Below are 25,295 nucleotides of genomic sequence, written 5' to 3' on the forward strand. Positions count from 1 at the left end.
TGCCTCCCGACGCCAGGCCGCGGCTCGGGCGCGGCCTGCAGGGGGCTCTGGGCCGGCTCCCGCCGCCGCTCGCCGGGACCTGCCGCGGCGCCCACCTGTTCCTCGGGCTCGGGGCTGCCCCCGGTCGGCCTTACCGGGGCGCCTGGAGGCGTCGGACGGTGCTTCGGGGGCTCCGGAGCCGCTGCGGCGCAGGCCAGGCTCGGTCCTCGCCTTTATCCTTCTCCGCACAGCGCTAATGAGCTTATCCGCTCGCTCCGGGATGTAGCGTGAGCGCAGAAGTCGGCGTATGTTTCACCTGTAAGTGGGTTCAGCGTATAAGTTGTGGTTATCTGAAGTGTTACTTAATCCTTTTAAGGTTTTTTGGGGCGTGTTAAAGCAGTTCTCCGCTTAGGCGTTTGTTTCTGTGAGGGAACTGCGGAGTCTGCGATCTGTCAGATTTTTATATGTTAGCCAAAAAGTCGCTGCAGCAGGATGCGAAGGTGGGTTTGGCTTGACCGTCTGCGGCTTGTCCTGGGGGCAGGCACGGGGGCATCATGCTGAGCGCCAGCTCCAGGAGGCTGGATATATACAACAGTGTTTTGGCTCTATTAAAGTCACACCTCTTTCCTCTTAATAAGCATATTCCACGTTAAATGCATGTTGCAGTCTTGAAGTAGATAATAAAGTTCTTGCAATTCGGAAGCATTCTAGAGCAGCCTGTATGTGACGTGAAAACGGAAGAGAAATCACCCTGACCTTGTAACTTCTTGGGTAATCTACTGTGATGTACATTTGTCAGGAGCTGGAGTATTACCTGTTCTAGTAAGAATCATGAATTATAATGGTAATTGTGGGCTTTTAAATGTCAAAGTTATTCAAGTTTGCAGTACTTTAGCGCAGTTCTGGGTGAAATGTCAGTAYGCTTCATGAATTTTGTTTGGTCCGAGTTCACTTTTTATGGCTGCAAATTTTTCGCTTTACATTAGACTGACTGACTACCTAGTTAAATAAAACTCTTAAGAAATCTGTGGTTTCTTTTAACTTTAAAACTGATGGCCACACTGTTTATCCTACTTCTGGTGTTACTTTCTAAAACTCTGTGGCTGTATGGCAGGAAGTACCCAGGAGATATATTTCATGATGGACACTTTTTCCTTTCCCCATCCATTAACATTAAATAATGCTGTATTTTCCAATACATTTAAGAGTTCTTCCAGCTTGGTTGTTATGATAGGGGTCAGAAATAACTATAGGCAAGTGTGCACAAAGGAAAGTAGAGCATCAACCAGCAGCTCTGCTGAGTTTCTGACAGGTCAGTAGCCACATATGCTTAAAGAGTAATGTATATTATGTTATAATTCTACATACTTGATACTTATCCAGGGCAATAATTAGTGGTAGAAAAATCTGTCTATTGTTTAGAAATGCCTGTAGGCAGGGGGCCGTCTTCCATTTTAACCTTTTCTTCAAACGAGAGCAGGGGTGGTGTAGTTGAGGTTAGTCGGTGTGAACTTAGAGTTCTTTTTCTCTGAAGCCTGCAGAATACATGGTAAACAATAGATAAAACTATCAGTCTTGCCATTTTCACGAAGGGAAATAAAAGCTTAATTTCTAAACACTTTAAAAAGTAAATTCTGATTTAAGGCTGACTTGAGTGCCAATGTGAAAGTACAATAAACTGTTCTGATGATCTTTTCCTATGGTAAGAAGTTAATGCAGCTATGAGCCTCAGCACTGTTAGTGCTCACAGAAAATTGTGGCTACTTTCTTCTGGCCTTTTAGAATCTTGTGCTAGAAGAAGTGATTGCATTCAAACTTACAGTATTCATTATTGTGATTGGCTTCCTTGTTCACCAAGAAAGTCAAGCTTTGAGGCCTGGATTTCATTCAGGCTTTTCCAATATAACTGTTGTTGTGTGTACGTGTGTGTTTCTGGAGAGGAGTGAGGGTGAAAGCTGCCCTGATACTGTCAAGCGTGCAGAAGGCCAATCCAGTTTTGTGTGGGTGAGGAGAGGGAGAGGTTCTCCATAGTGTTTTGATTTGGGATGATTTGAATTTCCGCTTCACTGATGTGTTCTCTAATACAAACTGTTTCTCTTCTGTGGACTTCCCAATGTGACTGTAAAGGTCTTTGAAGTATATACAAAGCTTGAGCAACTCTGAAGTCCTGCTTTAAAACAAAAAAAAAAAAAAAGAGAAAGAGAAAGGGAAGGAAAGAAAGAAACAGAAAGTTGCCCTACCTGCGTTGAATTTAGTTGTTCAAAATAATCTTTTCTCTGGGTTCTTGGTACCTGCTTGCTTATCAGAAATCATCTTCTGCACCAACTGTTCATCTTGTTTTAACCACTGCATTAAGYCCCGCTGAAACAGGAACAATGTTTTAGTTGTACAGATGCATTTAGCACACTTAGTTTAGAAGGTACATGTATGACTTTTATTTCAAAGGACACTTTTAAGAAATAACCTGCTAAAATACTATATCATCTTGGAGGGCCCTCAAGATATCTGGTATTATGTATTCCTCTATTCAGCCTTTTCCTCCTGGGACGTGGGGGGGGGGGGGGGGGGGGGGAATAAGGGCAAACTACTACTACTGCTACACTACTTAAACAGTCAGTATCTGTATCAACTTCCTTCCAGATCTTGTAGGTTGGTGACAATGTACCAAGGCTCACGTTGAAGGAAAATACGAGGTTTAGTGTTATCAGACACGGTGATGGAAAATCCTCTTCCTGGAAGAACTGAGTAGAAACAATAGCTGGAGAAGTGTGTCTGACACCTTATTGTAGCAGCTGCGTGAGCTCATAGGGAAGAGATTCCTTGGTTCTGGCAGAAACAACTCTTTCCCTTTGGGTTTAGTGTGCTGAGAAGCCACCTCTTCCACCAAGCAGCACCTTTGCCTTGTTAAATCATTCTTTGTACTCTTCAGGGAATTTATTACCTGATGTTAGGAATAATGAGATTTGTTACTTTTTTTCTCTGTGGGAAAGCATGTCATTTCTAACTGGTTATTAGAATTGTGCTTGCAATTAAATGAATCCTTGTCTTGAATATGTAACAATCTTTTCCTTATTTAAAATATTAGACAATAATCTAGTTATTTGCCACTAATACCTCTCTCACTCRTGCAAATCTAGCTTTGATTTGTAAGTAGCAACTCATTATTTGTTTGCTATGTGGATTGAGTTGGTTGAAAATCAGACTGCCATTCATGCAGTATCTCAATTAACCTTGTTGCTCAGTCCTTCAAGAAAAGTCCAGGATCTGAGTTTTATTAATAATAAATTGGTCCATGTGATTTAATAAGCTAAGCAATATRTTGTCGTGGGGTGATCTTCTGGTTGATGTGTGAGTTGTGCAGTGAAAGATGCTTCCATGACTCTTTTTTTTCTGTATTGATTCCTGTATCAAAGTCCTAGGAGCAAAAACCTATCATTAGTGATAGATTTGCTTTCTAGAATTGAGGTTTTTTTTAAAAAAGGCAGTGTTCCAGAAAAAAGGTGCTATAGACACTGCTGTAATGATATAAATGTTAGGAGTGAAGGATCACAGTATTTCACTTCAGGAGGGTCTTGGTAATTTCTTTAGATGCAGGGAAGTTGTATGTGTGGGCGAAAGTAGAGTAGGCATGGCTTTTTTGCTTTAGCTTTATCCTTTTCTGCAAGGACTAATAAGCTTATCAGTTTTGAGGAAGCTGCAGTGTGCAAGGAGGCTGGAGCCTGTTGTACCTCTTAGGATTTCTATTTATTTCCTTATTGTACCTAGTCTTGTTTCGGATAGTGATTTCCAATCACGTTTTTTGTATCGAGGCAACCTGTAGCGTTTCGTGTGTGTGTTACTCCGTACAGGTGGCTGCAGCCTTCTCATGAGCCTGGAGTTTGAAGTGGCATTAGCACACCAGTCCCAGGTTCCAGAGAGATTTCCTGCCTGCTGTATTAGGTCCAACTGTATTTAGTTTGTAAGTTCAAATGATCTTAAATGAATATGATTGGATTTTGATGCTCTATATTTTCAACAGCTGGATCAGTTTGAGCTTGCCCTGGAGCTTTCCTGTTCACTTCTTCTCAAAACAGCTTGTAAACTTCTGGTTTTTGGCTTCCTGGCAGTATATTTATTGCAAAGGTGCCTGTGATACTTGCATAGATACTGTGTTTAAGTAGTCTGAATTGGTGCCATTTCTGATCAGTTGCCTAGATGGTCCTAAACAATATGTTATTGGCGATAATACAGCCTATTACCTTTTTGAGAGTTTTTTTGAGTTTAAAAACTTTCATGATTGCATGCTGCTCCTTGCAACAGAAAGACTTATTACAAAGTTTGTAACTGGGGCTTCTGAGACGAAAAGTAAGCRCAACAAAAGTAGCGGGAAGTTTGGGTGGGGGGGTGAGAGCGATGGAAATACCAAATTGCCTTTCTGTTGTTAATTCCTTGAAACTTTACAGGTTGCAGCAATGATGACARCAGTCATTTGCTCTTAAGCTGTAATTTGAGTGTGTGTTTCAGCAGCAGTGGTAACTTAAATAACACCCACTGCTTATTCCTGCTACGCACACCCCTTTTACGTGTGCAGTGCAACAGTTTGCAGGGTCATGTGGTGAGCTGAATTGGGGAATTGATCTGGCCTTAAAGAAAAACCCGTGTGTTTTTTCCAGGTAGTTTTCAGTCTAGATGAATTACCTGATAGGCTTTCTGGTGGATCSTGAGTAGTACAGCACAGGCGTGGCTGCAGGAATGGGTGCTGAAGTGCTTGAATAGATTGGGGGCGTGAAAACGTCTTGTTTCTTTGCTTCCTCCTGATTTCCTGCTACCTTAGCGGGTTGACTTGGGAGCTCATGGAAGAAACTAAGTGTTACCTGTAGAAGTTAACCACCCCTGTTTTTTTTGAGGTGAGTGGATGCCTTCTGGAGTGACAGTTCCAGCTGCTGAGTCTGTATTGTCGCTGCGAGGTGCGTGAGGTGCAGAGGCGCCCGGATTTGTACCCTGTGCTGTTGTCGTGACGTAGTGACGGAGCTGCCCTGCACGCTGCCCGGGGGAGACGCGGGGGAACTTCCCTTTCCGGACACCCGGGAGGACGTTCCTGACCGGTAACTGATGAGCCAGCTGCGAAATTGAAAGAGGCTGTGCGGATAATGCTCCGAATAATCAAAAATTGAATAGACTTGACTTAAACGTGCACGCTTGGACCAGCTGAGGGTGCCAGGGGAGCCACAGCTGCCGCGGTCCYGCTCGCTTCCCCACCTCCAGCCGCGCGTTCGTGCCCCCGCCGCGGCGCTGGGCCAGCCCCGGGAGCGGAGCGGAGCTGCTCCCTGGCCCGGCTGGCGGCAGCCTCGGGGAAGTGGCCGTTCTGGCAAGCGGGGAAGCGGCGGCCCGAGCTCAGACCGCTGTCGAGCGGCRCCCGCCGGTCGCTGGCACCCCGCGGTTTATCAGGTTGTTTCGCTAAGGGATTGAATGTGCCTCGGTCCAAATGGCTCTTAGGGCCTCCGAACCCGGCTGCCTTCTGCTCCTGCGAGCTAAGAACARCGCGTGGCAACAAGTGCCCGTCCGCACGCGCCGGAGCGCGGGCCCTCGGAGAGAAATGAGCTGTGAATACCCAGGGGATGGCTGGAGGAAAGGGAAATAACTACTGTGATACGCTTTCCTTGACYTAACCCCGAGACAGTTTACTGAACGGACAGACCGACTTCTTGTGGGGAGAGTAACCATCCTCATGAAACACAGTAGGGGAAAAAACAGCTGCTGTGCGAGACGCGCGTCCTCCCAGGAGGGATGCGCCGACGGAGCCGGGGCCGGGCCGCGGCGGCGCTCCGCGCTTGCCCCCGCGCGGCAGCGGGCCCCGGGGCGGGGGGACGCGGCTCTGCCCGCCGCAGCCCGATGACCTTGTGCTGCCGGGGAGCTGCAGCCTCGCAGGCTGCGGGAAACGCTTGCTGTGGGTGACTGCCGAGGGAGGAGAGCCCCCGTTCGGAAGMGTTACGGCGTAGGGGGGCCCGCCGCCGAGGGAGCCTGGGTCCGGCGCGGCGGCTCTGGCTTCTCGCCGGGCTGTCGTTGCGGCTGTGCGCCGAGGCGGGGGCCAGCCCCCTTCGGAGGGGGTGACCTGGGGGTTGGTGCTCAGGGCTTCTGGTACGGACGGAAGACACAACAGTGCTCTTACTTTGGCTCCCGATCAAAGCAGTCTGAGGGCAGCTGAAGGYTTTTTCTTCTCTTTCCCCCCCAGATCCTGAGAGGGGAGATCCTTCTCCAGCCTCTCCAAGGAGCTGCTGCACTTGTTGCACRGACTTTTGTTTCTCAGGGACTGTAGTAAGCTGCAGGATGGGGAAAGGAGGAATTGATTTTGCCTGCTAGGGTAATTTGGTATTAATTCAGAAACGCTAAGAGCATAGCTATTCTGGTATATTAGATTTGGAATTAAAAATGAAGGTAAGCTTTTTTTTATTTTTTTTTAAGACACATCTGTTGTAGCTGATAACGCTTTATGCTATCCCGTCTCACCCATTTTGTGCTTGTTGATAACTTAGAATATACTTTTTTTTTGGTCTGTATAACACATGGTGAGATGTGGCCCAAGTTATGCACTTGTCTTTAAAGAAATATTTAAGTTACAGGTAAGTACATTGCATTCAGTTTAATGTGTAGGTTTGTTTATTCAATATTATAAGTTAAATTATTCTTTCTGCAGGTAATTCATGCTCTCAGCATTTGGAACAATATTTAAGTGCTAGCAAATTGCTTTAATTTGAGGTGTAATCTGCTAAACTTAACAATGTGTCAGTGTTTTCTGGGGCATGGCTTCCACAGGGCAGCTGTGCAYGCTTAAGTGCAATTGTTAATATCAAAGTATACAATTTTCCGTGTGTCCAGACAGTAGGTGGTAGAAATCTCTACTGAGGAGTSACAAATTAAAATGTAATTAGTTCTGTTTTATTGAACTGAAGCCACTTTATGGAAGTGGCTTTCTAATTTAGCTGTTGGGGAGGAGAGGAACCCTCTGCCCAAGTCTCTGTAGTATTCAGCAGTCAGCTGGGTCTATTTTGAAACTTTGTACTGTGAAGATGATTGTGCAGAGGTGGAAGTTTTGTCTAAGAGTGACAGCCAGTACTTCTATGGAGCATATAGTTTTCATGCAGAATCATTTTGCAGTGCGTCATCATTATGTTGTAGGTCTAACTTGATTTAAAAAAAAAAAAAAAAAAAAAAAACAACTGTGTGGAACCTCTTAAGGTAGGAGCATGGGTTTTCCCCAGGATGGTAACACACGTTCACAACCAGTCTTCAACGGGCAAACTTCCTGTGCAACTACAACCGGTGATATGTTTCTGTAACTTGAGTCATCACTTAAGCAGAGCGGTGTAGTATGCGCAGTGTATAACACTCCTTGTGCTGGGTGAGTCTAGTGGGGTGGGAACATGGCGTTTGTATAAATTTGAATATAAATTACAGTTCAGAATGTTCCAGAAAAATACATAACCTTAATATCRTAGTATATCCCTGAGGAAAGTACAGTTAACTATTAAATGGTGGAGCATGATGAGATGGAAAAGAAGGAGAAGAGAATAAAAGAGGAAATGATTGGAATCTATGTTTCAAATGTATTTGAAAAAGTGAGATGCCTACGTGATGTGTTACTGAGTTACAGAGTAAGCACAGCATCAAGAGTCTAACTGTATCATGAAAATTCAGATTCCCCTCCTGTGTGCAAGAGTTTGTGCATCGTCCTGAGTTACTGGTTTTTGTTTCTTTTTCTTTTTTTTTTTTTTTTTTTTTTTTTTTTTTTTTTTTTTTTGACTTTGTGCTGTATCTTTACTGGAGTGTTTTAAGGCAGGGTTTCAAAAGGACTTGGGCTTCAGTGGGGCTTTCTTAAGAGGAAATCATGAAGCTGACTGATAGTAGGTTACAGGAATTAGAAATAATTAAACTTGCCTTGTGAAAATCAAATTCCAGCTTCCTAAGTGTTGAGTGTTTAAATATAAATAAAATGGTGATAGGAGTTCTGAGTTCTTTTGTGCTTTTAGGAGCCCACTGGGTGATGGGCTCTGCAGTGAAGCCCGATCTTAAAGTCAGGTAGCCTGCCGGCTCGCAGGCTCTGCGATGAACGGTTGTGTGTTTACAGTCCTCCAGGGAATGATTTTCTCCTGCTAAGGGGAGAAAACTCATATTGTTCCTAAGTAGCTGTTAATGCTTGGGCCCCTGGATGGAATGACTGACCATTCCCGGACTATCAGGGCGCTTCTTCAGGTCTCTYTCCTCCTACAGGTTATAGTCTTTCATGGACTTGCACTGTCCTCGGAGAAGGGAGGTTTTTGGAAGTGGGTGATGGGCAACAGCGTTTTGTTTAGAACTTAGTGAGCAGTAATACTAGGAGAAGGATTGCTCGATAAGAGATTGCATCTTGTTTTTGGCATATCCATGAAACTTCTCTCTATAAATACGCCGATAACTTCTATATTAGTAATTGCAGTTGAAAGGATACAATGAGTTATTTCTCTTCAAACTTGATATTTAAAACCTTCTCAATTTGTAAGACTGCTTTTCCTCAGATTTTTGTGACCAAACGCACCATCCTTAAATTCTCATGAGCAGTCATGCAAGCATGTATCACTTCTATCTGATAGTTTAATACGTTCCACAGTGCAGCGTATTCTGCAGGCTCTTACTTTAGCCTACTTTATCATTTAAGGAATCTGTTCAGAAGCTTCTTTGGTACTTTGAAGAAAGTTGGCCTGCTACATCTAAAGTACCCTGCTATGGTAATAGTGAATGTCTTTATTTCTAAGTGTAAAAATCATATATCAGAGTGATGTCAGCAGGGCTTTCGAGGGTTCATTAAGATTAAGCAGGTGACTGCAGTATGATGCTGTCCAGTTGCTCTCTTTACGGGTCATCCTCACGGTCTGGTTCAGTGTCCGACTTTGCCCTTACGGTAACACAGGTAGGTGATGACAGYGAGTTCAGGTGGAGTCGAGGGGTGCTGTGCTGGGAGCCCCTGGCTCTGCTGGCGGAGACCAGTGGTAGCTARTTTCCCTGAACAACTGCAGTCAAAGTGTAGTGTCCTTGCTGAATGAGTGGATCTCTCCGTACTGTAGAAAGCACTGAGATCATTATGAACTAAAAAGGAGTGTGTTTTGAGGAAGACACTTTCTGTATCAGCCTGAATAATCAACAAACTCTTGTTTCTCTCTTGTTGAAGTAGAATCAGTTGTCCCYGTGGCTGCTTTCAGGGAGAAACCAAATTTGATAGCTGTTCACGTACTTAAGGARTAGTTTAGATGCCAGTTAATAGATTATGAGAAATACTGACTTATCTCCATTCATCTAGTTAGCTACTTTGCAGGAAGAGGAGAATTGGCTCTCACATATGTAACGAAGTAAGAATGTATCTTTAGTAGATGTCCCTAGGATCAGTGTAGTGATTGGGAGAACAGCACACTAACACACAAGCCCAAGTGGTGTTTATTGCGCTGACATAGCTGTAGCAATTGTTGCACATACGAGCAGCAGAGGGCACCTTGCATTATTCCATGATTTTTGGCTGAGCAGCTCAACACTTGGCTTATCAGACCCAGACTCTTCCATGCTAGATTGTTTAACACTATTAAATACACTTGTAGCTGCTCTTACTGTGATCTGTGGAAGTTACTTCAGGAGGCAAAGGATTTATAGGGTTGGATCAAACCAAGTGTTTCCATGTTTGTTCTTGTTTCATTAAGTCATCTGCTTTGTTTTGGCAAGCCCATGCCATTTTTGAAATGTGCTTGGGTGTGGGGATGGATGGTGGTAACCCTGAGGTGGTTGCAATGATGATATTAAGCATACAGAGGTAGAGTGGTCATGAACAACCTGAGAAGGCTGTRACAGACTTGGACATCTCTTCTGGAGGTTGCTTTCAATCAGGGCACTGCCCTGAGGAGTAGAGGCAGGGCATGCCACAGGCCGGTGGTGGCAGTGGGTGGTTGTCCTCCAGAGGACCAAGGCGTAGGAGTAAGCTGCAGGTTGGAGGGCTCCTACAGTGCAGGTTGCTGTTGTGGTCTGGAAACTTATCTCCACCAAGACTTCTCCAACAGCCTGCTAGATTGGCTGAAGAACTGATTTAAACTGTTTTCTAGGGTGGAATGTTGTAATGCATGTTATAATGCCAAACTTGCAGTGAAATTGAGAATAAGCTTGTTGCAGATCAATTTGCAATTAAGGAAAGTTTAGTCTTTAATTTCCAGATAACTGTGGGGGAATTGTTTATGGCTTTGAAATTTCTGATCACCAGAATTGCTCTCTACAGCCTTCTTGCAAATTAGTTACTTTTCAGTCAACACCTAATAAACCCTCCTGTGCTGTTACATTTCTCTTCTGAGCTGCTAGAAACAAATCTCCTCCACAGATTATTATGAACTATATTTTGATGAGCTTTGTCTGAAGGCCTKTATAAGACAAGCTGTTTTGTGTAATGGCCTATATGTATATCTGAGAAGATAGAATGAAATATTTTGAATCAGCTCTTGGTTAGATTAAATAGAAACGAGACTGGCTGTTTCAACATGTTTCTAATACTTGATGTTTAGCATCTATTCCACAGATGTGAATCAGAGGAATGTATGACTGGAAGGGACTTCATGAAGCTACATGGTCCATYGCCTTCACTGAAGCAGCATCGTGTACATCAAACAACTCCTTCCAGATGTGTCTGATCTGTTCTTAAACCTCTAGAGTCATTATAGAAACTGTTTGAGAGCTTATTTCAGCACATCACTGCCTCTCTAGTTATTCCTAAAATGTAATCAGTATCTCTCTTGTTGCAAATTAGGCCAATGAGCATGAAAGCATTTGATCACCGTTTTCTTTATTATAACTATGTAAGGCACAGGAACTGCACAGGAAGGCTTATTCTGAGCTTTGTCTCCTCCATATCTGACCTTCTTTCCCCCTCCCGCCCCCCAAATAGTGTATGAGCTGAGCACTTGAACCTTTTCTTATTAACCATGTTTTGAAAACCTCTTATCACTGCTCTCCTCTGAACTCTTCTTTGTATACATTCTTCTTGAACTGTGGCGCCTCACAATGAACATGAAATTCCAGCTGAATTTGATTTCTATACCATTTCTTATCAGTATGGCGTTGAGTGAAGAACAGGGCTAACATACCTTGCTTGTAGTATGCTGTGGTAGATACCATTCTGAGAGTGTTCTGGTCTGCCATCACACCAGCTGACTGGCTTTAATGGTCTGCAATACCGACTTTTTTTTTTTTAACTCTGTTTGCTTGACTTGAATTTGTGCCACACATGTCTTTCCAGCTTAATGGTGTTTCATGTAACCGATCTGTATAGCTTTCAAACAGTTGTGCCACCTTTTTGTAGTGGCTTGATCTTAGATGATCCACTTGGCTGCTCGAGGACTGGATCTGATTCCTTGCTTTGTTTATGTTTAAGCTTGTAGGGGAGAGGAGGGGATATGCTACAGGCTGCTGCAGTACGAGTTGCTGGAGGCAGTACTGGTTTCTTGCTGCTCAGTGGCTTTTCTGTTCCCCCCCACCATTTTAGCAGCAGCAAAGATACTTTCTTCCTCTCACCCACGACTGGCTGGAGATGAGAGACTGTTCCATTGTTTTTCCTTCACTGACTCTGGCATTTATTTAATCTGATACTTAATTTGGTCTGCGGGCTAAATTATGGGAAGAGAAGGTAGAAAAAATGCCCAAGGAGGGAGGGGAGTAATTATTTAAGCTGACACTGCACTATGGAAAATTAGCTGTGGTTCTTTGACTTTTTGTGCTTCCAGTCTTTGGATTGCTATCATCTTTAGGTCTCTTAGAACCTGTATAACTTTCATAGTCCTAACCTTTGCAGTGATCAGATTATTAAAATGATCAAGTTTTTGCTTTTCCATGCTTTTTCACATGCTCCTGACACCTCTCAGTATCAGAGGTCTGCACGAAGACTGTCCACTTACCTTTTTTTAACCTGTTTTTGACTGTATTTTGACTTTTCACTTCTCTTCCAAATGAAAGTTGTTTAATTGGTGCATTTTTTAATTGTACAAAAGACTACTTTTTCCTCCAAAAAAGGTTTTGTTCAGTTTCCTGTTCTGGTGAGGAGTAGGCACTAGAGTACTATGTGATATTATATAGAGACTACATGATGAATAGTGAGGTTGATAAGCAAGTATTCCTGCCCATGGTAACAAGGGGGTCTTCTGATTATTGACTAATGAATATGAATGGCAAAAAGTATTATACTGTTGTATACTTTCTCATTGGCTTGAAGAAGTTTGTGTAGAGCAGGGAGATGTTTCCTCATGTACCACTGCTGTTCTGTGAACTGATTATGTTCTGGGTATGCATCTTGGCTTTGTATATCTGGATTTACTAAATGACTCCATGAGTGAATAATTTTTTTGCTAGGTAGTTTCCTCTGCCCTGCAGATGTTTGTTCTTCCTGCATCAAGGCCAACCTTGAGGAGCTCTGCCAGAGTTAGGAGTCTCCTGAGTAGGTTCCAGAGTTGTGCACACAGCAGAGCTTAAGTGTTGATGGCRTATTTACCAACTGCCGTGGGTTCTTCTCTGCAGGCTGTTTGTAGCTGCCACAGTCAGCTGTTCTCTGCTGGCAAATTCCTCTTGGTCTCTTGGCTTTTCTGGTCTCTATTACCGTACTGAGGTGCATACATACTGCCGAAAGGTAAGAGGGCTAAACTATCGTCTCACTCCAGGGAGGTATTTCAGGTTGGCTAATGTCTTTGCAATGTAGTGTTTTGTTGGAATCTGACTTCACTCCCTGCTTGATAGTCTTGACTTTGTAAAGTGTCTGTGGGAAGGTATCKTACCGGGACTGGGTAACGTTACCTTACCACTGAATAAAGCGTATGTACAAGTAAAATCTGTTCAGACTGTTCCGACTGTTTAAGTTAGACTCAGAAGCTTTAAACCCAAAGGTGGGGGTCTGCCTAGCCACTTTTGTGACTATTCATGGTAGCCAAGAAGTGTTTCTTCTAGCTGTTGTCTTGCAGCACCGATTTCAGAGCATAGATTCCCAATGAACTCTGCTGTCATAGAAGATGCTATCAGTGGATGACTTTAAGCCAAATATATGAAGACCACTGATCCTATCATGTTTAAATACTGATCACTAGAAAACTGGCCTYCACCTTTAAAGAAATTTTTTGTATACTGGTGAATATTTGAACCCCATTTAGGAAACTGACTCTCAAATATTTTCAATAATTATGATCAAAGTAGTGCATGGCCATCTTTTTGGCCTTTAATTTCTGTGAATGGTATCTCTTACACCATATCTTTAGACAACATCRTGTAACATTGAGGGTAGGGGAAACTCTTARTAGATAAGTTGCRAGGGAGCTGATCTAAATTGCAGTGSGTTCTCACCTGTTTGATTCTATATCTTTGAATAAATAGCATTCTAGTTTACGGCACACAGTTTGTATTGTTAATACCTGCTATCTAGTGCTTCCTATGTGGAGTGTTAAATAAACACCGTGCTACTCTGTTTCCATTACAGCATTTAAATAAAACCTATTATGAATAGCAACTTTTCTTCTGTCTTATTCCATGTTTCAGATTATTATGCAATGAAGTAGGGTTTTRTTGTTGTTGTTTCAATATAAGTGCACTGTTGTGGGCAAGATCTGATGCTGATCAAAAAGACCAATCTGCGGCAGAAATCAGTGTTTGTAGACCTAAGTGATCACTCTGCATGCTTCCACTAGGATCATTTCTGCCTTCTTGACCATTTCAACAATATTGACCGTGACCTCAGGACTTTATTGTAAGTTATCCTTTTCTACTGAAGAATATACRTGACCATAGATGCACAGCAGATTTTATAACTAACCAACAAAATGATACTGTCCTGGGAGAGGGGGGGAATGACGGTTGGAAGACAGTAAAAATGGTATAGATGCCCTAGGGATTTTCTGGATAGACCATGCTGTATTTCTTATATTAATTGCTAACAGAAATCAYCAGCTTGGGAATAGAGATCTGGATTCACATTTGTAGCAGAGGTAGAAAGATCAGTAGGTCCACTACTTTGCTCGCTTTTATAAAATTGCTTTGGTACTACAGATGGGGAAAATGCTTTGAGACTAGCAAAGTGTTTAGTTGGTAGGGTATATTCTGAAGAAAGAAGCTGAAATTGGATGAGAAACATAGTCTCTCAAAGTTAGAATCTGATGCATCTCTGTAGTCTGTTTCAAACCACTTATGATGGAGTCAGAGTACTGATATTGCAGCTTGTGATTTTGGGAGGATAGTAGCATTACATTTTGTTTTGGGAAAGTTTCAGGGCTTTGAGGGCTAGGTCAAGTTTAACTACCTTTTAGAACCTTCTAAAATATTAAGGTGATCCATATGGATGATGATGTAGTTTCCAAAGATGCCTTTTATTGCTGCTATTTGGGCTTATTGTAAGTAATTTAAAAGAGGAACCACCAGTTTCCTGTTAAGTTATATTTCTATACCTTTCTAGAAAGAAATCCAGTGGGATGAGAGTCTGTGTTAGCAGCTTTACTGCAGATTTTTTTTTTTTAATGGTGTACCTAGTTCTCAGGTTTTCTCCTAAATGCAAAGTCGTACCATGAGGAAATACCCTTTCTCCTGCCCCCAGCCTGTAAGCTCTGTCTGTAAGCAACGTTGTCTTTGATACTCAGCTTTGGTTGGTCATCTACTGGGTATAATTATGCAAAAGCCTTTGGCAAATATCCCTATAAAACCTGGGGGTTTTTAACACAAGCACGTGATTTCTGCTTTACTCAAATGACTTTGGTCGGATGTTTCCGTAACRCTTACTTCTTAGACAGCAGTGGAGTGAGAGCAGCCGCAGGGCTGTGTCGTCTCGCGTCTGGGGACGAGAGCGGAGCCGTTACGTTGACGTTCGCTTTCTGGTTTAGGTCTGACTGCTCGTTGGATGAGAGAGCGGCTCCTCATCCGCCGCTGAGCACAAACCACACGGTCGTGTTAGGGTGCCGGTTCGACGTAACACGCGGCCCTGCCTGTTGGCTGCCCTGGCCCTTCCCGCGCTTGGCAGCGGTGGTACCAGCTCACGCACGAACTTGGGCGCGTAGTTCGCATCCTCCTTGGGAGAGGGGCTGTAGAACAGGGGGCAGCAGGGAGCAGTTGCACCTGCAGGAGGGGAAGGGGAGCGGTGGCTGGTGCGCAGAGGTGRCGTAAATTGTCCTCCCAGGGGATGGGACGCTCCCCGATAGCCCGGTCAGCCCTCTAGGTAGGGAGTTACTGTAGCTTAAAGTTCCTGATCTGAACAAACTTCTTATCCTTTCAAGCTGCTGTGTAACACTTACCCTGAAGGTAGTTACTGAATTGCTATTGATTTATAAAAGTTAAAATAGGATTAAAGTGGCAATTAAAAAGAAGAAATTAAGCTGTTTGATCTTTTCCACAGAGTTCAGAAACCCATGCTTTTGTCTGTACTAAAACTGTAGTAAAAACATCTACTGCTTAACTTGGAAGAGATACCAAGTAGTAAACTCCAGAGTATGGCTAAATGACTTAAGGAGACTTGCATGGAATAAATAAGATYTGTTTTCTGTGACCGTCATTAGGGTTGGCTGGAAAGGATTATTGCAGATGACTCAGAGCAGATGTTCTCCAGTAAACTTTGGAGTGAAGTAGCCTCTGTGCCAGTCAATCTTCAAAACATGGGAATAGCACAGGGTAATTTGAAATGCAGTACAAATTGATCTTATCTGTCTTCTGTGAGGTCCTGAATATGAGGTCCTGGGATTGCCCTATGGAGAAGGTTTTGTTTTACGGGATGRGGGCTGACAATGTAAGTGGATAAGGGTACATAGGAACTTACACACTGCTTTAGTTTCTGAGACGCTGAGTTGTTACGCAGTTGTAATCTTGCACAAACTCCCTCGTCCTATGGTGCTTTATTTTGCCAATCTAGCGTATGTAGCTCATAAGCATTTTGACTAGCAATTTGCATCAATAAATGATCATTGCYACTGCTGCTCAAAGTAGGATTATGTCCTGGCAGGTTTTATAACTTCAGTCTCATGTCAATTATGTGATAATACATGAATTTTATTAAGCCAGTAACAGATGGTTTAAGGTAAAGATAGGGATCTTCTGAAGAGATGTCTGTGTTGCAGAGATTCTCTCTGAGGTGTTTTGGAGGGGTCATCTTGTTTTTATTTCCTTTCACAGTCTTTATTATTTTGAAATAGGCAAATATCATTTTTATGGTAAACTTATCTTTATGCCAATTTGGGTGAAGAATTCCAAGGTAACCATACAAAACTACTGGAGAAGCGTGGAGAGGTTGTTGAACTTGCCTGGTCCTTCTTTTTAAAAGRACCACACTTCCATGAAGCTCAAAGGAGAGAAGAGAGAAGCCGCTTGACATTGATCTCTGCTGTGAGCGTTCGTGCTCCTTGCAGCAGCAATTACTTCAGTGCAGCAGCATGTTTTCAATCGGTTACAAATGTGTGAAGAGTCTGAAATGGGTGTYTTTGGCCTACCAGAAGTTGTGTTCAACACAAACTCGGCAGCTAAGGCTGGCTTCACTGTCTTAACTGGTATCAGGCCTCCCTTAAAGGAGGGAATAAAAGAAGTCCCTCGGCCTTGGAACAGACCTGGTATCTGGTGTTAAATGGTGATTTAGCATTCTAGGGGCATCTGTATGTGCATATTTGGGTATTTTAAAACAAAAGCAGAGCTGTTACTGGAAATTCCCTGGCCAAATTCATCTTTCTGTAGGTGTGTGTATGTATGAGCATATCACATTCCCCATCTTGACCTTTTGATGGACTAATGATTTTTTTTTCTTTTTACTATCAGTTTGTCRCTTAGATAATGAACTTTCGGGGATTACCAGTAACTGAAAAAATAATTATACCAATTCTTGGTGTGTGCGATRCACAGAGCCTTTTTACACCCAAATAATTCATAACCTAAAATAATGTASTGAGAGGGGCAAGTATCTGTGTTTTGCAGGTCTAGAAATCTTTGTCTGGAAACTCCCAGAACTGAGCATTAGCTATTCTAAATGCTCCAGTTCTAGAAACTTTGACAAAACTAGTGTTGTGTGTTGCTTAAGCTGGGAGAGACTAAACCGTCCATCCTGGGCACTGAGGGCAGTGCAGGGATAAAAGCGTGAAGAAACATCAATGTACTCAAGTGAAATATTAAACACAAAAGTGTGCAAAAAATACTTGATGTGTTAAAGCTTAAGCAGAGCTTTGTCAGACCTGTCTAGATGGTAAAGCTTTAAATATCTGCAGAGGCACTGTAGTTTAGTGAAGAAAGTCTTGACAAAGTCATCTTTGAATGTTTTATGTCTTGTAAGAATTATAATCACTCAAACTCTATACATGACTTTTTAATAAAAGTAACTCTCAAGCTAGTGAAATGCTTCATTGCTGACAGCTTTATGCAAGTATCTTCAACCTTAAGCAGTGCTACTGTGATTGAAGGAAAGCATTTTGTATGCATGGAGTTATCTGAAGAACAAAAAAAAAAAAAAACGAATTTTGCTCCCAATTTCCCTGTTGTTGCTTAATAGAGAGGTAGAATAGACTTTAAAAAGCTGTTTCTAAGAAACTTGCACTGAATGAACGGTGTTGCAGCAGTGTGTGTGAGGGCTTGCCTGATGGTACTCCTTATCCAAGTTAGCGTAAYGGGGGATCCCTGCAGAGGTTCTCGTGGAAAGACTTTTCTCGGATGGAGTCCACGTCCAGTCACAAATGTAATTAAGCACTAAATGAGACTCAGTGATTCAAATTTTCCTTTGCATTGGCTTTGAAATCTATCTACAAAGGTGAATTAGAAATTCTAGTTTTCAATGCTCTTAATACCAGCTAGTGGAACTGTGGATTTATGTGTAGCCTGAATTTTCTCATTAGAACTGTTAAAATCACACTCATGTTAAACATCTACAGATTGTGGGCGACTGTTTCTGCGTGGAATTTATTTCTGTATAAGGAAAAGTTGCAGTGAAGCACATCTGAAAATCTGGCTTCTGTTGCACACTATTGTAATATACTGTGAATTTGTGAGGCCACTCCTCACCATCTTAACATATCGGGGAATATAACTCCGGGATGAACGCTGCGTGCGTTGTGGAGGTGGCTGTTCAGGAGCCAGGGTTGTATCCCGAGCTTCGTTCCTCTGATGCTGAATGATAGTCTGAGGACACCTACTGGGCGTTGTTTGTTTCGTGTCTAGTTTTAAACTTGGGGGGTAGCTTATACCTAAGTTTTTAGACTCTTTCCTGATGCAGCTACAGGAAGCACCACTATCTTGAACAAAATTGTGGAACAGAAACTTGTATAAATCGATAGTAGTGCACAAAAGAGTGGATGTGAGACTTCTGATTTAACTGGTAACTCTTCCGGCTCTGTTTGGCACCTCTGTTTCCAGTTAGGCTGTTGAACAATTAACTAATACCTTACCTAGGGGTCTCAACTTTTCTGGTGTATGTTATGTTGGTTTTAGTGCTGATAATTTATTTAATTTTATATAAGAGCATGTCTGTTACAGCTCCTTTGGCTTCCAACTAGGTCAGTAAAGTGTCCTTGTCCCTATTCTTTGAGCAGTCAGCTCCCTAAAGCCAGACAGTGTGATAGCAATTTTGGGATTAATGCTTCAGCAATTATGAAGGGGAAGGCCTTAAATTACTTGGTAACTAAGACCTGTGCATGAAATATGAAGTGACTTTGTCTTCCTTGTTGCAGATCCATAACATGGTGGCAGTGCTGGAAGTGATCTCCAGCCTGGAGAAATATCCTATTACCAAAGAGGCACTTGAGGTATGTTGCTCTCTAAGCATCACTTCTTTTTTAGAGGTATAAAAGACTTTTCTGCCTATCTGATTTCCATGAGTGCTTTTCTTGAAACAATATGTTAATTGCAATTCACAATTAAGGTAGTATTTCATCCCTCATGCTTTCTCTGATGTTCAGTGTACATAGTGATTCTTTCTGGATTTAGATCAGTATTCTGGGTAGGCCAGTTTGTTTTTAAAAGGCAGTAAATTAATCATTACTTGCTACTGATTAATTTTGGTGCATTCAGCAACAKCACTCTGCTGGCTGAAGACTGGTTGTTGCCTTAGCACCTTGATGACCAAGGAATAAAGAATCTGAAATAGGAGGAATATAGTTACTCTGTGTCCATAAAACTACTCTTAGACTCAATTAAGCATATTACAGTGCCTGATCTAGTTCACGAGATTAGGTGTATTGAAGTATCAAGTGGGATAGCAATTGTGGCATTATTGGCCACTCAAACACAGAGCCCAAAGAAGTTTTTATGCCTGAAAGTATAAAAACGTTTCTAGTCTGTATATTGAAATTATTGGTGTAACTTGCTTTATTTACAGCTTTTTGTAACCTGCAAGTAATCCTTAGTATTGTGAAATGTGATCAGATGTAGGATCTGAGTGATGCAGCTGCAGATACAGCTAAGCATTCTCTGTGCTGCTTGGGAGATGTAATGAATCCCAAAACAACTCTTGCGATTCAGAGAAAGCAGCGTTTTGTGCCAGCAGTTTACCTTTGCATTCAGAATGGACTCGGATAGTTCGGAAGTGCATTGCTTTTGCGGACTGGGCAATTCTGTAAAYGCCAGGCGCAATACTAAGATCTATTTTTTTTCTGATTGGAGAAGCTGAAACCTGTGTAGGTTGTTTATCAGCTCCAGCTGTATTTCAGCATGTGTGTCACATCTTTCTCAGTCCAGTCCATGTCTTCCTTTGAAGTACTACTCTTAATTAACCTGACTTGTGGAACGTTTTTTTTCGAGTGTGCTTCGGAAACAATCAAACACTTCTTGTGCTTATAGAATTATGTTAGGACATCCTAGGAATGCTTGTTTAAATTGATCTTTCATCTTCTTTTGAGATACTAGGGAGTGAGGTAGAGGAGGTGGAGGAAGAAGGRGCATAAATCATGCGTTGACCAGTCAGATTTGTGAAATCAAAATTTGTTAACGTGTTACTGTAACAGGCGAAGATTCTCAAGTGCCTCTTTCTGCAGGTCTCACTGTGGTGAACATGCTTTTCTGCCTTGAGTGTGGCACATTCCCCTCAAATCTGAGTTTACACCTTTATTTTTCAAGATTCTTGCTGATTAAAAGAATTTCTTTCTGATGCCTTTCACAGTTAATGGTTCTGATACTTTAGTCAGGGAACAAAGACAAGGATGACTCAAAACCTACAGTAGGTTTCGTGTTGTGTTGCAGAGCATTGGACCAACTGGACTAATTCTTTATAAAAAGATTAATTTAGCTCCTATCTCTTTATTGTTTTATACTAGATATTTATTAGGGCAAGCATTAAAAAGTGTATTTTCTTTTCTCAAAATTGAAGTCAGAACTTTGTTTAGAATGATAAATGTTTGTAAAACAACTTYTATTTCTTTACAGGAAACGAGGCTTGGGAGGCTTATCAATGAGGTGAGGAAGAAGACATCCAATGAGGAACTTGCCAAACGTGCCAAGAAATTGTTGCGGAATTGGCAAAAGTTGATAGAACCTGTAACCCAGAATGAGCCAGTGCCAAGAGGGTTGCCGAATCCACCTGGATCAGCAAATGGTGGTGCCCACAACTGCAAACCAGAAGCACCGCTTTCTACCATGGCTGTATCAAAGCCAATCAGTGAATTGAAAAGCAGGAATGATATACAGAAACTAAACTCTCCTAAAACAGAGAAATTGGGAAATCGGAAAAGGAAAGGTGAACATAGGGATGGGCATCAGGGCCCTCCTGCCCCAAAAGTCTCCAAAGCTAGTCATGAAGTATTACAAAACTCTTCACCCCCTCCAACGAATGGAATTGGAGGTAGTCCTGAAAATTTTCCTAGTCCTGTAGATGTAAACCTACATGCAGGGCCTGAAAGCAGCAGGACAGAACTCAGTGAAAATGACAAACACAGTAAGATCCCAGTAAATGCTGTAAAACCTCACACCAGTTCTCCAGGACTTGTAAAACCTTCAAGCACTTCCTCGTTATTAAAGACTGCAGTGCTTCAGCAGCATGATAAATCAGAAGAAACCACAGGACCGCACCAACCTAAGAGTCCTCGCTGTTCCTCGTTTAGCCCTAGAAACGTTAGGCATGATACTTTTGCTCGGCAGCATACTACGTACTCACCAAAGGATTCAATGCCTAGTCCATCTCAAAGGTCTCAGTTGTTAGATACTGCACAGGTGCCATCACCACCACCGTCCTTGATGCAACCATCAACACCTCCAATGCCAGCAAAAAGACTGGAGTTCTCTCAGCAATCAGTAACTGAGGTGTCTCAGCACTGGCAGGAGCAGGTACCTTCTGAAAGCCAGCACAGGCATACCGCAGGGACACTTCAACAGCACACATCTCCCAGCTGCAAAACCAGCTCCCRTTCTGGGGAATCTCTCACGCCACACACTGGCTTTTCACAGGACACTTCAAAAATGGACAGTGATGATGCTGCTTCAGGTTCAGATAGTAAAAAGAAGAAAAGGTACCGACCTAGAGACTACACAGTCAACTTGGATGGGCACGTCACAGAAGGGGGTGTGAAACCTGTGAGATTAAAAGAGAGAAAACTTACTTTTGATCCCATGACAGGACAGATAAAACCTTTAACACAGAAAGATCCTTTGCAGGTAGAAATTCCTGCACTTGCAGAACAGCACAGGACAGAAACGGAAAAGCAGGAGCAAAAACCCAACCTGCAAAGCCCTTTTGAACAAACGAACTGGAAAGAATTATCCAGAAATGAAATAATTCAGTCATATTTAAACAGACAGAGTAGCTTGCTGTCTTCATCAGGAGTACAGACTCCAGGAGCTCACTACTTCATGTCTGAATATTTAAAGCAGGAGGAAAGCACTAGAAAAGAGGCTAGAAAGACTCATGTTCTAGCTCCTAACAGCAAACCTACAGACTTGCCTGGGGTCACGAGAGAGGTCACAAGTGATGATCTCAACAGAATACGTGAACATAACTGGCCAGGCGTGAACGGTTGTTATGATACACAGGGTAACTGGTATGATTGGACACAGTGCATATCTTTAGATCCACACGGGGATGATGGTAGATTGAACATCCTGCCTTACGTCTGCCTAGACTGAGTACAGTTTTGCTAAAATGCTTTTACATCGGCAGTTAGCAAAAACGGCAGACRCTATGCCACTTAAACATGGAGAAAGCCTCCTGTCCTGGACAAACAGGCCCAACAAGCAGAGGGTGTGAGGGAGCTGGTTATTTACAGCTCTTTCCTTTAAATTCTCCTTTTGTGAAATGCTGCTACCAGTTTACTAACAATTGCAAGGGAAGGCATACGAAGGTTGATAAATTGAGTTCAAAACTCTATAGCGAGCCAGCTATAAAAAAGTGTTAGTCCCCAAGAAGTGAAGATGATTTCCAGCACTTTCTGAATGCCGGAATCTTACTACAGGCAGGTACAGAGAAAATTGTGAAAGTTACCTTAACAAAATATGCATCTATTTATTTGACTTGATTTGGGTTTTTATTTGGCAGTGAGATATTCGAGAGACAATGTGCAAAAACTGTAGTTTTATTTGTATCACATCTTCGAACATGATTGCGTTTTTAAAGTCATGTGGTACGGAGATTGGGTTTTAAACAGCAGGTGTTGCACTGCAGGCTGGGAAACCAGCTTCAGCTCAACATTCCATAGGCATCCACATATTTTAGTCTGGTTTCAGTTTAAATCCAGTCTCTGAGAAATGCTGCAAAAACTAGATGTTTAAAGATATTTTTGATCCCACCACCACCAGCCAAATATTTTTCCTCCTTTTCCCTTCCTGCAATCTTCTAGGAAAAAAAAAATCACCTTTTCTAGAATCTAAACGTAATGAGGGTGCTACAAGTTTGTAATTGTACTGTGAGAGGGAAAAAGGAAGCCTGTTTGTATGCTGGAAATATACTTGTTACCATTCCTTTAGATATTGTTTGCCTTATGGATATCCATCATAAACGCAATTTGCAAAAACAAAGAGCCTTAGTGAATGTACAGTAACTAGACTTCTGTGTTCTTGGGATGCAGAAGGGAGCAACTTTGCTATTTGGTCCTTTAAGTGGACACATTGTGATATAAATGTGGAAATAAAAAAAAATTTGCACAAAACAGTTTGTGAATTATTTATACTTAACTGATTTATTTTTAAAAGTTTGGTCAGTTCAGACAAAGCGATCATCGGCACTGAGAACCCACTGGAGCAGTGTGGAGAAGCTGAATCCCATCTGACACTCTCTAGAGCAGCTGGCTGTTAGGGGTGTACAAGATGTCTTCCAAATATGTTGGTGGTATTCAGTCGCATGTGKTTTTTGTTCTTTTTTTAAACTCTGGTTGCATCCAGGGTTTGGAGACTGATAACCCAATTACTGTTAATGTACCTCAAAGATCATAGTTCATCTTTTCTCATCTCTAATTTTGTAATATATTACTCCTAATTGTTAAGCATCTCAAAGTGGCCTGATTCAGTATAAAAGGCTAAGAATTTCTATTAACTATACTTGCTTTAATATTTCGGACAAGTTGTCTTCTACAGTCTCCAGTAGTGGGCTTCTGCCAGGGGTAAGGGAGAGCAGACAAAATACCAAAAATATTGCTAGTTTTAGTGATGTTAACTCTGTTAATCCATTTGGGCTGATCTTGCTTCTATGGAGAGCCTTGGCAAAAGCTCTGCTGCCTTTGAGAGCAGAGTCAAGCTCTTAAATATCAAACCGTGATTTAAGAAGGGTGTTCCTTACCTGGTATACATTAGGCTGGTTCATTCTATGGAATACAGGTGTTAAGGTATGGTTTATTTTAAGTCATTCCTGTTCAAACATACTGATTTTGTGATTTGACTGGTACTGAAATGTCTGGGTGTTCCAGAAATCTTACTGATGTCTGTTTGCTTCTGTTTCTGAATTCTGAGGTCTTAGATTGAAATTTCATAACCAGAAAGTGGTTACCAAAAAATGTTTCCAAGTATATTTTCAGTTTACTTCCATTTTATCCTTCTGCAGTTGATAGGTCAAGGAGTGTGTTTTAGAGATGGGGAAAGTCAGTATCTTGCAGTTCAGGAAGGTAGATTTGATGGTAGAGGGCTAAAAAAAATGGCAATGCTTGATTTTTTTGTTTATGTAACAATACTGTGTATTAAGGGACTCTCTTGCCCATGTCCAACCCTGCAACCCTGTTGCTCCTTCTCCCATTTTTCCTGAATGGTCTTCACTTAAGAGCAGAATCTGTGCTCTTGAGGCCTTTGAATGCAGGGCAAATTTCAGGTCTTGCATTCCATCCAATATATTCACCGTCCTTTTCTCCACTGCTTACGTGGACAGTCATGGTCCATCAGGGCTGTACTGAGGGAGGAAGTGCCCAGAGTTCATCACTGGTTTCAAGTTACCATATAGCACTTAGCAGCAAACTGACCATGCTGATGCTCACTTTGCTGAGGGAGTGTTGAGTACTGGGCACAGCCCTTTGCCTAATAGTACAAAATTACTAGGAAAAATTCATTCAGAATGCAAGCTTTAAATCTTGTTACCTACCTAGTTTGTTTCTGCTGTAAGGGTCAACTCACTTGGATGTAATCCACGGTGAGACAAGGCTTGACAATCTTTATTTCAGCATGCTAGTATAACCAGTTCTGTGAGCTCCAACAAATGTGAATAAGTTTACAAGGTGATTTTTTTGTCAATTTTGTAAACAAGTTCAAATGAAGTTTACCTGGTGCACGTGTGTATCTGCTGTGTTACTCATTTTTGCATGAACTCAGTTTCTCTACTTGATTTTCCTAACTGCCTTACCAAATTTGCTATTCTAATCCTAAGATCTTAATATACTGGCATCTCTTTTCAATGAATGACATGAAATGGCTCATCTGTGAATCTCTGGGGAATTGCTGTTAGCTGAAGCTCCTACTTTTCATAGGCGCATTAACACGACATAGAAATGCCTTTTGAAGGAGCGCATGGAAGAAATAGGCAGTAGAGCCCTCTCCTCCTTGCCAGGTACTCATCYGTCTTTTAATATACCTAGCACTGCGTGTTTCCTGAGCTAGTTTCAAAGGCCGGGAGCAACCGTCGCTGTGAGTACGTGAGGGTTTGGTGCCTGGAGGCTGCCTCCAGCAGCAGCGCTGCCTTATGGCCTGCTCTCTAACGGGCTGCTTGGGCTCCGAGACCGGCTCAGGAAACAGCCCGGGTGCGTGTGTTAACCCCCGTTCTCCCGGGCCTTGTGTCTAACGGGTTGTTTTAACCCATCCTCTCACCCGACCCCCACCCCACCCCCGCCCCGGGCTGCGCTAGGCTAAGGGGGAGGAACGCTCAAAGCGGCGTTTGCTGAGGGCTCCGGATTAAA

At 42.4% G+C, this 25,295-nt stretch overlaps 1 protein-coding gene across 4 annotated transcripts; it reads left to right on the plus strand.

Moving 5' to 3' along the window:
• The first annotated feature begins 48 nt into the window (after positions 1 to 48).
• On the plus strand, positions 49 to 23,072 carry MED26 (mediator complex subunit 26). 4 transcript variants are annotated; one of them, XM_085313643.1, is made up of 3 exons: positions 49 to 297; positions 18,672 to 18,746; positions 20,362 to 23,072. In XM_085313643.1, exons 2-3 carry the CDS (start codon positions 18,681 to 18,683, stop codon positions 22,051 to 22,053), a joined length of 1,758 nt encoding a protein of 585 aa, XP_085169769.1. In that variant the 5' UTR covers positions 49 to 297; positions 18,672 to 18,680; the 3' UTR covers positions 22,054 to 23,072. The 4 variants fall into 4 exon arrangements, with proteins under 4 accessions (XP_085169769.1, XP_085169771.1, XP_085169770.1 ...); XM_085313645.1 differs by lacking the exon at positions 49 to 297 and adding an exon at positions 15,052 to 15,196; XM_085313644.1 differs by lacking the exon at positions 49 to 297 and adding an exon at positions 17,470 to 18,319.
• The last annotated feature ends 2,223 nt before the right edge of the window (positions 23,073 to 25,295 follow it).

The sequence above is a fragment of the Rhea americana genome, unplaced genomic scaffold, assembly GCF_003343005.1.
Source record: "Rhea americana isolate MKP2758 unplaced genomic scaffold, rheAme1 scaffold_390, whole genome shotgun sequence".
NCBI lineage: Eukaryota > Metazoa > Chordata > Aves > Rheiformes > Rheidae > Rhea > Rhea americana.